General features: G+C 42.6%; 1 protein-coding gene across 2 annotated transcripts in view; it reads right to left on the reverse strand.

Moving 5' to 3' along the window:
* The window catches only part of kmt2d (lysine (K)-specific methyltransferase 2D), a 42,179-nt gene that overhangs the window by 15,505 nt on the left and 14,561 nt on the right, over window positions 1-12,113 (reverse strand). For both annotated transcript variants that reach the window (XM_022676896.2, XM_022676895.2), the window contains exons 13-34: window positions 11,974-12,084; window positions 10,892-11,005; window positions 10,694-10,798; window positions 10,416-10,597; window positions 8,970-9,134; window positions 8,712-8,821; window positions 8,104-8,145; window positions 7,811-7,999; window positions 6,952-7,137; window positions 6,750-6,872; window positions 6,399-6,650; window positions 6,191-6,271; window positions 6,010-6,093; window positions 5,783-5,923; window positions 5,610-5,694; window positions 5,277-5,515; window positions 4,970-5,043; window positions 4,824-4,874; window positions 3,118-4,725; window positions 2,217-2,384; window positions 1,960-2,087; window positions 25-1,856 (exon numbers count right to left, since the gene is read on the reverse strand). In XM_022676896.2, the coding sequence (XP_022532617.2) occupies window positions 25-1,856; window positions 1,960-2,087; window positions 2,217-2,384; window positions 3,118-4,725; window positions 4,824-4,874; window positions 4,970-5,043; window positions 5,277-5,515; window positions 5,610-5,694; window positions 5,783-5,923; window positions 6,010-6,093; window positions 6,191-6,271; window positions 6,399-6,650; window positions 6,750-6,872; window positions 6,952-7,137; window positions 7,811-7,999; window positions 8,104-8,145; window positions 8,712-8,821; window positions 8,970-9,134; window positions 10,416-10,597; window positions 10,694-10,798; window positions 10,892-11,005; window positions 11,974-12,084 (6,070 nt within the window). The remainder of the gene's footprint in view (window positions 1-24; window positions 1,857-1,959; window positions 2,088-2,216; window positions 2,385-3,117; window positions 4,726-4,823; window positions 4,875-4,969; window positions 5,044-5,276; window positions 5,516-5,609; window positions 5,695-5,782; window positions 5,924-6,009; window positions 6,094-6,190; window positions 6,272-6,398; window positions 6,651-6,749; window positions 6,873-6,951; window positions 7,138-7,810; window positions 8,000-8,103; window positions 8,146-8,711; window positions 8,822-8,969; window positions 9,135-10,415; window positions 10,598-10,693; window positions 10,799-10,891; window positions 11,006-11,973; window positions 12,085-12,113) is intronic.

The raw sequence follows: 12,113 nt of genomic DNA on the forward strand, positions 1-12,113 counted from the left end.
GATGCACTTCACATCAAGACATACCTTTATCTGGAAAAAAGTTGCTAGGAAGTGTTGTTCCTAGTTGCTGTTTTGCAATGTGCTGAGGTGGTGCTGCTTGCTGCTGTGGATTGAGACCAGGGTGAACGCTGCCTGGCTGTCCACCTCGCATCATAGCTTGTGGCTGTCCCATTGCTACATGCGGAGGTGGAGGCATTGGCGCACCAATTAACCTCTGCTGTTGTGACATTATGTGAGGTGGCCTCGGCACCATTCCAGGCTGACCCACAAGACCCTGAGGTGGACGATGATGGGGTAGCAAAACCTGGTTTGGCCCACCAGGAGGAGGCTGCTGATTCTGCAGGTTAAGCAGATGGCTACCACAGCCTCCCTGCAGTGCACTCAACTGCTGTTGCTGCTGCTGTTTCTGGAGCTCTTTCTTTTCATGTTCTAGAAGATCCTGAATCAATAAGGGCAGTTCACTTGCCTCCAAGGAGCTCTCCACCTTGTCAAGATCAACTGCTGGTGAGTGCTGGCCTCCGCCATCTGGCAGACAGAGGGAATCCTCACCCAGGTCTGGATGTGTTGTAGGTTGTGGAAAAGAGAGAGGATCAGCCTGAGAGGGAAGAGGAAATGGCACGCCTCCTAAACGGACAGTGTTCAAGGACGCAGATGAATTCTCTGTCTGAGCTGAGGTTTTGGATGGTGTTCCACTAAGAAGCAGGGAGACAGCTTCTCGCATCTCATCTTTTATCACAGTCTGTGCTGGCTGCTGTTGCTCAACCAAGCCCTTCTCTAGTTTTACAGTAGCGAGTCCACTTGTTTCTGAAGCCTCTGTCTTGGGAGGACAGGAACCACTGGAAGATGTTGTGCCTTCGGTTTTTGAAGGTGGCTTTGTGGAAGCTGTAAGGGAGTCCTTGGCAATTACACTAACTTTAGGTTTCTCTTCCACCTTAACATCTGTGGAAACAGAGGGTCCTGATCCTTCACCTTCTGCTTCAACAAGTCGCAACTGGTCTGAAAAAGCATCCTTAGGGTCACCCTGATCCAGTTCAGGGTCTGTGTAGGCAAGCAAGTCAAATTCATCACTATTAAGCAGATCGTCCAAATGGGGGTCGTTTGTTTCAAGGTTGTCAAGGTTTCCCAAGTCATCAACCCCTTTATCAGTATCCAAGTCAAGTGCAAGGTCATCTTCATCCTCTACTCCAGCTTCCGCTCCTGCATCTCCCAAGTCTTTGGCAGCAAAGGGGTCCCCAAGGTCAGGTTCCGGTAAGTCAACGCTTACTTCTGCAGGCTGCTGCCCTCCTACAGTATTGGCCCGAGGAGCCTGCTGCTGAGTGGTTGCATGGGAGGAGTTTTGTGTGTTTGATGGCGTTTGAGTTGGTATCTGCTGGGGTTGCAGTTGAGACTGCGGTTGTGGAATACTACTTTGCTGAGGCATTAATATGCCTAGACCTGGTTGTGGTAAACCAAGTCTGGGATCTTGCCCAACTTCTGCCTGTGAAGGTGGCACAAATTGAGCAGCCACTTCCTGCTGTGGTACAAAAAGACGTTGGCGGTGTTGAGGTACCCTTGGCAAAAACTGAGGTGCTAGTGGCCTGGCATTATGCTTCAATTCTATGAACTGTGGTGGAGGTCCAGACACACCGGTTTGCATTGTGTCTGTTACAGCACCCTGAGCCACTACAAGGGGATTAGGCATGCCTTGCACTCCCGGCATAGCGAGAGGGTGGTTTATAGGTGCATTAATGTGGTGCCTGGGACCAATTTCCAACATGGATGGCTGGGGAAACCTTCGTGGACCAGCTGGCTGACCTTGCCACTGTGGATGAAAAGGTGGACGATACATCCCCTGAGGAATAGCAGGGCCAGCTTGCCTATGAGGACAAAATATAAATATTATTCACAAATGTGCTTTAATAATCATTAAATATATGCATATGCAGGTGCACAAAATAAAATAACACTAACTACACTTACCTTACTACATTAGGATCCATAATGCCAGGTGTTCCTGGGGGAGGTGGCCGACACATTTTGTCATCAACGACTCCCATAGGCATAGGAAGCTTGCCAGTCATGGGCACCTGAGCAATGGCTGCTCTATCCTGTGTGACATGATGACAGGACAATTAGTACACATCTACTAGATCTGCATCACAGTACAACAACAGAAAAGTAAAAATACAATTGTCATTTGTAACCACCTTTCTCTTCGTGGACTATTTAAAACATACCTGTGGGTAAGGAGGTGGTGCTCGCTGGGTTTTGTCCGGATGGTAGACGGACACATCTCCTTCTTGCCAGTTTGGAGCATTATTACTGGCTGCAGTGGCCTCTTTCTCCTGACGAAGTGAATTCCTCTGCATTTTCTGTCTGATTAAAAATTCTCGAAGTCTTTGTCTCTGCATTAAAAAAGAGAAACAAAATGATGTACTTAGGATCTAACTTGAATATATATAAAAACAGACACAGAGTTAAACAAACCAAAATGTAGGAAACTTTGAATTTAGGTGCATTTGGGTGGCCTTTTTATGTTAACTTTCAGTTTCTGAGGCTGGTAACTTTTTGAGGCTAATATTTTAATCTGTGCAACAGAGTTAAAACTTAGTCTTTTTTGAGGCGGTCCTGATTTCATCATAACGTTTCTGCTGGTCTTTGCAACTGCACTTGACAATACTTTTAAAGTTCTTGAAATTTTTCAGATTGACTCACCTTCATTTCCTAATTTTTTCTTTACTTAGTTGAGTATTTCTTTCCACTATATGGTTTCAAACATTATCAAATAGGGCTATTCACTGTATACCAACTATATCTGTATGTGTGATACACGGATCTAGTTATACAACTATATATGTGATACCAACTGCATCACAACACAACTGATGACACAACAAGAATGCAAAAAATTCAAGTAATGAACTCTTGAAAAGGCACAGCTGTTAACTGAAGGCCTGAATTCCAGGCGACTCTACCTCATAAACCTGACTGAGAAAATCCAGCCAAGACGTGCTGGTTTGTTTAACAATTCTTCTATTTACTAAATATTTCAATTTGTTTTTAGTATTAATCCACAATGCACAACATTTTAAAATAATGAAATATATACAAGCAACACTATGAAACTTCTTCCTATACCTGTCTGTGCTTTTCAAGCTCCGATGGGCTAAGGCCAATGAGAGATGGATCCTGCCCAGCAGAGAGGTCCGGCAGTTCTTGAGCACTCTGCATGCCTGGTAGATGTGGTGCCTCTGGTGGTCTTGCAGAAGCACTTGTGTCTTGATTCACAGGTGGTAAAGCTAGTCTAGAATTTAAATCTGCAGCCATGGTTTGTGGCTGGGAGGGTGTTTGCTGGAGTTGAACCTGAGCTTGTTGAGGAGTTACCATTTGATGCTGGACCATTGCCTGTTGCTGGCCAATTTGAAGGGCACCCATGCTGGGGCTACGGCTAAAAGCAGGAGGTCCCGGTGGTTTTCCAGTGAGTGGATCTCCTAGAGAGGGTGAACAAGGAGGCTGCTGGCTATGGTGAGGTGAGCCTCTAAAGGAAACCTCTGGTGCCGCAGAGGCGGGGCGAGAAGGTTTGTGCTGTGAGGTAAAAGGGTCTCTCGACTGAGGCCGTGAGGGTGGTCGGGAATAAGGATCTGGGGACTGAAAGCGTGGGGTAGCTGGTGACTGCACAGAGTGTCCATCGTTTGAGAGGGCTCCTGGTGTGAGAGGGGACTGAGAACTGCCTTGTGACTGAGGGCTTGTGGCCACTTTTGAATAACATTCTTGCTGGGGTAGAGGCAGTCTCTGTGGCAAAGGTGAGGAACTGTCTGCCGACTGCGGCCGTGGCGTGAGAGGAGCCTGGCCACAGGGATCAGAAAACGAAGAGGGAGATTGGCGATAGTTCTCAGGAAGATGACTGGGCGAGGCACCAGCAGGATGTGGAATAGTATCGCCTTGATGCATGCGTGGGGTCATAGGAGCTTTGAACAAACCATCTCCAGAGTCCAGCATCCCTGCAGGAGAACCAGTGCCAAGCTCAAGTCGGCCAACTGAGGCACGCGGAGACTGGGCGCTCATATCTGTTCTGTTTTGCCCCATTCCAGCTGGTGAAGACGCTGCAGCAGAGTGAGATGGAGATGAAGCACACTCTTGTCGAACAATCCCCTGCTGGCCACGAAATGGGTCTCCATGGTGGGTCATGTGGTGTGGGGAGAACATAGGGGAGTCTCCCGTCCCACTACCTCTGGGCCGAGGACTCTCAGGTAGGCTGGCAGAATCCTGAGAAGTCTGCTGGGGTTGGGATGGAAGGACGTGCTGTTTGAAGAAGGGATCTACATGCTGAGCCTTACGAGGTGTCCCTGTCTGCATATCAAGGGAGCCAAGACTGGCTGGCCGTCCCTGAGGAGGCCCCTGTGGGCCAGGTAAGGGGTAACCTGAGGAGACCTGCAGGGGGCTGGAAGAAGGCTGAGAGTACGGAGTGGATGGCTGAGACTGAGCTTGTGGAGACTGAGGTGGAAGCTTGGAAAAGGGGTCAGTCTGAACATTTGCTGAGCCTGAAACCTTCCCAGGTCCATCTGGGAAAAAGGTTGAAGATGCCGTTTCTGGGGTAAAGGGAAAGGGGCTTTCAGCAGAACTAGGCTGAGAGGGTGTGGAAAGAGATCCAGAGGGTGGGGGAATTTGAAGGTGCAAACTGGGGCGTTCTCCTTTTACCCGAACTGGCTCAGTTTTAACCGGCCTCAACACCTGACTCTCTGCTTGCTGTAGAGAAGAAGATAATTTACAACAATTAATTAATAATCTGAACACATTTTATACATATACATGAAGGATATTCACAGATATACATTACACATTACCTTTTGTGCCTTGCTGATCCTCTGAGCTGCCCTGTTATCTTTGGCCTTTTGCTGGAAGAAAGAAATACAAGAACATAAATCAGATGAGTATTAATATTCATTTAATTTGTTTAGCAATGAGTGAACATGGCATGTCCAGCTCTTACCAGGAAGGGAACCTTATCAGCAGCAGACACTTTTCTCCAGATTTTCATGATCTGCTTGCAGCGACTGGCCCAATCTGTCAAATAAATAAATAAATAAATAAATGGTTACAATATAAATTTTAATGCAATTTATATACAAGTTTTGACACACCTCCTTGTTCAATGTTTTTATATTTCTTTGTTTATTTATTTTCCACATTGTAGATTAATATTAAAGACATTTAAGCGACAGACGTGCCTCCACAATCACCTGATCTAAACCTGATGAACTGAGATTGTGATTTGGGATGAGCTGGATCTTACTAACCTGGGTAGTCTTGCTTGAGGTTAGGGAAATTAATGTTAGCATATAGCACAGGTGAAATTGTTGACAGGTTTCCCAGCTCCTCATCTTTCTCCCACCGCTGCAGACTCCGCTGATTGTACGAGAGACCATCACCTTCCTGTTCAGTAGGAGTTGGGGGAGTGGAGGGTGTAGCGGGAGTAGATGGAGTTGCCCAAGGACTTTCATCATCCTGGTCTGGACTGAACAGCCCAGCTCTGTCACTAATAAAATAGCAAAAAATATATATTACAATATATTACAAAATATTACAAATTAAGAACTCTCATGAAGGGTTTGCATTTTCACAAAACCTACCGCAGGTCAAAAAACGGGGACTGAGAAAGTCCTGGAAAGGAATCCATCATATTAGCGGAGGGCAATGAGCCAGGCAAGGATGTACCTGTTAAACAACAATCAAAGCATGGTCAGGTTAAACTTGTATATGTGTTAAATTAAAGTCAGCATGTGTGAAAAGAGAATGATCATACCTGGAAGGCTTTTTCTGTTTGAGTCTGCTTCCTGAACAGGCCTACCCTGAACTGTTCCACCTAGAGAACTACCCTCTGTAGGTCCAAGAACCTTCCGGAAAAACTGCTCAGAGTCCTGATTTTCTGTCACCTGTGGAAGACCTGGAAAAGAAATCACATTATTTAATAAAAAAAATAAGTTACAGTTTAATGAAAACTTATAAAAGATGTTACAAGTAAGCATTTACCTTCTTTCTTCTGTATGTCAGAGCCCGAGGCGTCACCTTGACCCTGATCTTCGACAGAGGGCTGCTCAACTGCTCCAGGGAGCACTGAAATCATAACAAAAGAATTGTTATGAATTTTCAGCTTACAATCCCTAAAAGAAAAGTAAAGTTTTTAAAATCTAATCTAATTTTAAAAGCTTACTTTTTATATCTCCTTGTGGCTTTGAGCAATCAGCCTCTTGCTTAAACTGCTGAGAGATTCCAGATGCTCGGTCTCCACCCTCTACAACAGGATGCATGAGAAGGACAAAGGTTAGGCAATGTACATATTTTAATATATTACTTTAACACTCATATTTTTTTTATTATTTTTTGTTATTATTCATGCAAAACATATTTAAAGCATATACCAGACTCTGGAGCTGCAGATCTAGTCCCAGGAGCAGTTAATAGGGGTCTTGGAGGGCCCTGAGGAAGTCTCGCCGGGGCAAGAACAGCCCTTTTACTCAAGTCAAGCAATGTCTTTCCAAAGAACGCTTCCTGTAGGTATGCAGGAAACATGTCCTCCAGCTTGCTTTTCTTTCTCCCTCGGCGCTTTTTTGCTTGTTCACCGTCTCCCTCTGCTGCCTTCAAATCAGGGAGATCCATGTCAGGATGAGGGCCTAAATGGGAGGAAAACATATGCAAAAGATAAGGTAACTCTTGTTTAACTACACTTTTGATCTTCCACTCTTAAAAGCCAAGCTCTGTTTTTCACTTACATTCCTCAAATTTCGTTTCTGTTGTTTGTCCTTCAGACACGCCTTCACTAGAACCAGGCAGGTTTAAACTCTTCCTGATCCGGGTGTGGCATTTTCTCTGCCGGACCATGAACCCTCCAATTCCTAAAATGGAACAAATTAAGGGTTATCTTTTGCCATTTGTGTGTGCATTAATTAAATTAAATATTGTAACCCAACGTACCAGGCCTGTACGGTTTTCTCTTTCTTTTCTTTCCATCATCCATCTCCTCTGCTCCACCTTTAAGAGCATCACAGTCACCCATGCCCTCTGCAGCTCCATCTGCCCCATGGTCTTTGTCTACACCTCCTTCTCGGTCTGGGCTTCCAGGACCTTCCAGTTTAGAGTCACAATCCATTGACTCAGAACCTGAAGACATAAAACAACAGATTTATTAGCATTTCAAGTGATCTTACATATGTTTAAATCCTTTCTTCCTTTTTGTATGTACGTATGTCAGACAATCAATCCACACACACATACATACATACATACACCAGGAATTATTTAATAGGTGGGTCGTTCTCAGCACTGCAGTGACACTGACTGGCATGGTGGTGGTGTATGAGGCGTTAGTGTGTCTTATAATGGTAAAAGTAAATCAGACGGCAGTGCTGCTGGAGTTTTTAAACACTGTCTCCGCTCACTGTCCCTCACTCCCACACCTACCAAGCTAGCTGGTTCACTATGTAGATATAAAGGCAGAGAAATATGACCATCTGTTGCAACACAATTTGTGAGTCATCGTCTAGTCTATCAGAGGGCACAGGATGCTGCTCGCAGACTACTCCCAGTCCAACAGGGACACTGAGGTGTTTAAAAACTCCAGCAGCACTGCTGTGTCTGTATCACCATCGCCATCACCATGCCAATCAGTGTCACTGTATCGCTAGAAATGGTGCTGCCACTATGATCAGCAGCTTGCCATCAGCTACTGGACCCCTGATCTATCTGGGTGGCTAGATGGTGCCTTTCTTTTATGAGTTTGCAGACAACTGAAGTATATCTGGTAATGAAGGTTTACCAATCTCAAATCACTGACCTTTCCCTTCTTCTCCTTCAACTTCGCCTTCTTTAAGCTCCAGACCATCAGGGTTTCCTTCAATGCAAAGCATTCCCAATCGGGAGCGCCGCTGTCTCCGCTTATGCAGTGGAGACATAGAGATGCTTCGAAGTAAAGACATGCCTGTCTCAGTCAGCCAGACACCTTCTAATCTGTAGAACTGTGGCTCTGGAGAACAAAGATTATTATGTTAGTTAATAGCGAATAATCGATGGCTTTCTAATTTAAGGTAAATTACATTTTATGGATAGTTTACAATAAATAAAATGTACCAGGCTCTTTTATCTTGAAGATTGACATCATTGGAGTTTCCACTGCAATAAGCAAAGAAATGTAAACATCAATTAACAAAATACAATGAGAAACAATTGAACAAATAGGTCTACTACAAGGTATGTTGCGCAAGCGATAGACATATTGCTGCTGAAAAAATATATATATATTAGTCATTTTCAAGACTTTATACATATGTTATTATAAGGTCTTTAACAATAATTACATTATTATGATATTACACATGACCTTATTATTTACCACAATTTTGTTTTTACATAAATGAGCTGATAGTGACTTTTTTTGGTTTCAGGACTTTTATATCCTTATATATATTCTTATTACATTTATATAAAATGTCCAAGACAATCCCATGTCTAAATAACCTTAATAACTTTTACTGCTCTTTTAAAGAGTGCAACTGCATTTTTATGCTATTATATGATCACTATACCAAGTGATATAAATCTGTTAATTTCAATTATTCCTAACACAACAAATACGTTTTCAGGACGGGCATAAGTACGACAATAATAGCATATAAATAAGGAGCAGTAAACTTGTAAAAGACCTACTGTACATACTACATTAAAACACAGACACTCACCAACAGGTTTGGGAACAAATGGAGTGCAAGCCGTACAGGCAAAACCTTCATCAGACGCTTGTTCAACCTCGTCTTCAGTATAGAGACTTTCACATACAGCATGGACCCATCTGCAGCAGAGCAAACAACCCAATATTACCAATGCACAAAAGTTCCCTGGTTCTGCTGCCTACCATAAATGTGATCAAATAGTATAATCCATGAAAGCACAGTGCAAATACAATAATGCCAGCTGTCATTCAGTCATACAGAACTCACCTGTCACAGTGCTGGCACTGCAGAAGCAACTCTTCTTCCATGAAGTTCTCCCGACACACGGGGCACGTGACCAGACTGGCACAGGGGCCGCAGTGATTGTAGTTATTTTGCCACTCGCAGTGAAACCCTGGCGAGCTGGCCCCACAGTGCATGCAGCACACACACCTACAGGAGACACACAGTCCTTGTTACCACACTGAAATAAAAAGACTAAAGCAGGGTTCACACTATTGATTTAAAAGTTGCTTGCTTGCAAATTTCCCCATTGTGAGATTAAAGGATTACCTTACCTTATTGTATCTTATCTTGTAACATTACCATATTTTTCACAATATAAGGCTCACTTAAAATCCTTTAATTTTTCCAAAAATCATTAGTGCGCCTTGCAATCTGCTGTGTCTTGTGTATGAATTTTACCAGTCAGGTTGTAAGGAGCAGTAAAACCACTCCGTTGAAGTACAGCGTTATACAGGAGCTTTAGTTTAGTTCACTAGCACTGTGGCTTCAGTAGCATTACCATTAGCAGCTAAACGCTATTTCTCTGTTCAGAGGTGAGTATTATTGACCAGTAGCCTGCTCATAACCCTGGCTAGCACTGCTGGAGCAGCATAAGCATTACCCACTAACCACTCATATTATTTCCCCATTCAGAGGGGTGCATTATTAGCCTGTAACCTGCTCCTAACCCCTGCTAGCACTGCTGAAGAGGTTAGACGCTAAAATAAAAATAAAAAGAAATCTTTGTAGATTTACATCCAGTGCTCGTTTTACTTTAAAAGAAACTCTTTTTTATTACAGTTTTGTTTACCTAGCGAAGCTTTACTTAACTTATTTTTAGGTCCCTGCTGCTGTAGAATATCAAAAATGTGCAGAATTTATTTCAAGGTTTCTTGAATCATAAAAATCCATATAGAGATGTCCCCGACCCAATTATGTGACCAGAAATTGGGTCAAATCACATAATTTTCAAATTATCAGAATTGGATGGAAAAGATCCGGATCACTGATTTATCATATTTCTACGAGTGAGTGGACTGTTCAGGCAGCTTAAATGGCAGTGAGCTGAGCTGGGGGCTGGTAGACTAGGACAGCGGACAGACAGTTAGCTATATAATCAAGCGATCCACTACTTTTATCCACACTTCATTTTCCTCCAAACTGTCGAAACAGTGTAGACTCTCAAGCACGCACTCACACACGTTTCCTCTTGTTGAAGGTGTAATAGTTGAATGGTTTCCACATACGTGCACTATTTGATATTTGCACTGTCAATATTAATGTTTTTGTTCGTTTCAACCAAATACAAAATGCCTTAAATATACTGTTTTTATTAATATATTTAGTAAGCACTTATTATCTTCTACCAAAGCACACACTGGTACATTAGAAGACTTTTACACAAGTGGTTTTCAAGAAAACAAAACCATGAAGAAAGATGTAAAATACCATTTGCACTTCCAGCCTCCCTTGGGTACAGTGTGTAAGGGAGGGTCCAAGCAGTAGGTGTGATAGCTCACGTCACAGTCGTCACACAGCAGCAACCGGGAAGGATCCGATGCCTTCCCACAAACCTCACACACGATACACTCAAGACAACGCCAGCCTTTCCTCAACATCATCTTAGTGATCTATAGGGAATAAACAAACAAATAATGTAAAACAACCAAAGGTATAGTTTATTCTCTCAAAAAAAAACTTAGTCAAAAGCCACTGGATGAGCTTACCTTGCTGTTTACACAGTATGGATGATAACATTGAGCACACTGTGCACAAGCCAACAGCTGGCCCTCTACACCTCGCCCAAAGCTGCCACACACTACACACATATCCTAAGAAGACGAAAAAATTCATAGCATTTTAAAAGACAATGCATTAAAATCTAGTGAACTATACACTATATTAAACAAGTTTTTTTTTTTTACCTGCAGCAAAACAAATTTATCAGTGTTGGAGAAGAGCACCACTGTATTCTGCATTGTGTCATCCTCCTCCTCCTCGTCTTCTTTATTTATTCCAGTGTCTGTGGTCATGGTTTGCTTTAACAATGACGAACATATTTAGGTTAGACATGCAAATCTTTATTATTATTACACATTTCCTTGAGGTCAATTTCAAACACCATAGACCCAGGATTTACTCTAAAATGCTGACAAAATTACAATAGATACACACATAATACATAGCATGCTAATGTATATTTTACAAAGCAACTTGTTAATGTTTATTATGTTTAAAAGAAGCATGTGTAATGTAGACTCCAAATATGCTGTCTAATTAATAATCTTTTGGCAATATATAGTTCGAAAAATGAATTGTACTTGCGTTGTACTTATTAAACCATTGTCATTGTAAGACTGGCTAAAATACTGTTTACTGTTATATATTGTAACAAACATACAAATAAACACAAACAATACTTATCGTTATCAAACTTATCAAACATTATTGAAGTCATGTCCATTTATTGTAAGATAAGTCGATAATGTAATTATAATGAATGCAATAAATAATTTTAAGTAATTCACTACATAAACTCAACTTTTCAGGTTGGGCAAATATACACCTTATTTTTTGCACTATTAGGTGCACTTAAAAATCCTCTAATTTTCCCAAAAATCATCAGTAGCTGTCATTCGGTGTGTCTTATGTATAAATTCATGAATATGAATTCAACCAGTCAGGTTGTGAGGAGCAGTAAGGCCACTCCGCTGAAGAGCAGAGTTATACAGGAGTTTTAGTCAAGTTTCTCCAGCACCGGGGCTGGAGTAGCATTAGCATTAGCAGCTAACTCTTATGTCCCTCCTGGCCTAGTGCATGGCCATGAGCAGAGGATCTCAGCACTGAGCTGTGGAGCACTACCAAAACCCTTTGAGACAAGCTGGTGCACTGTCAGTGCCATATTTTACTAGGATACCCAAAAATAGGTTTTAGAAAAGGGAAAATGACAAAACAGAGTACCAAATAAAAATGTTTTTCATTCCTGAGATAAAAGTGTAAAACTTACCAAGAATGCATCAATGCAAGAAGCCATGGCTTTGAGACGCGATCGCCCTCGTCCTCTTCCACCGCCTCCACCTCGCGGCCGTCGCCTTCCTGGAAAGCCACCGCCCCTTCCCTAATACATTAAAAATGAAAGCCAAATCA

The sequence above is a fragment of the Astyanax mexicanus genome, chromosome 13 (genome assembly GCF_023375975.1).
Source record: "Astyanax mexicanus isolate ESR-SI-001 chromosome 13, AstMex3_surface, whole genome shotgun sequence".
Classification (NCBI taxonomy): Eukaryota; Metazoa; Chordata; class Actinopteri; order Characiformes; family Acestrorhamphidae; genus Astyanax; species Astyanax mexicanus.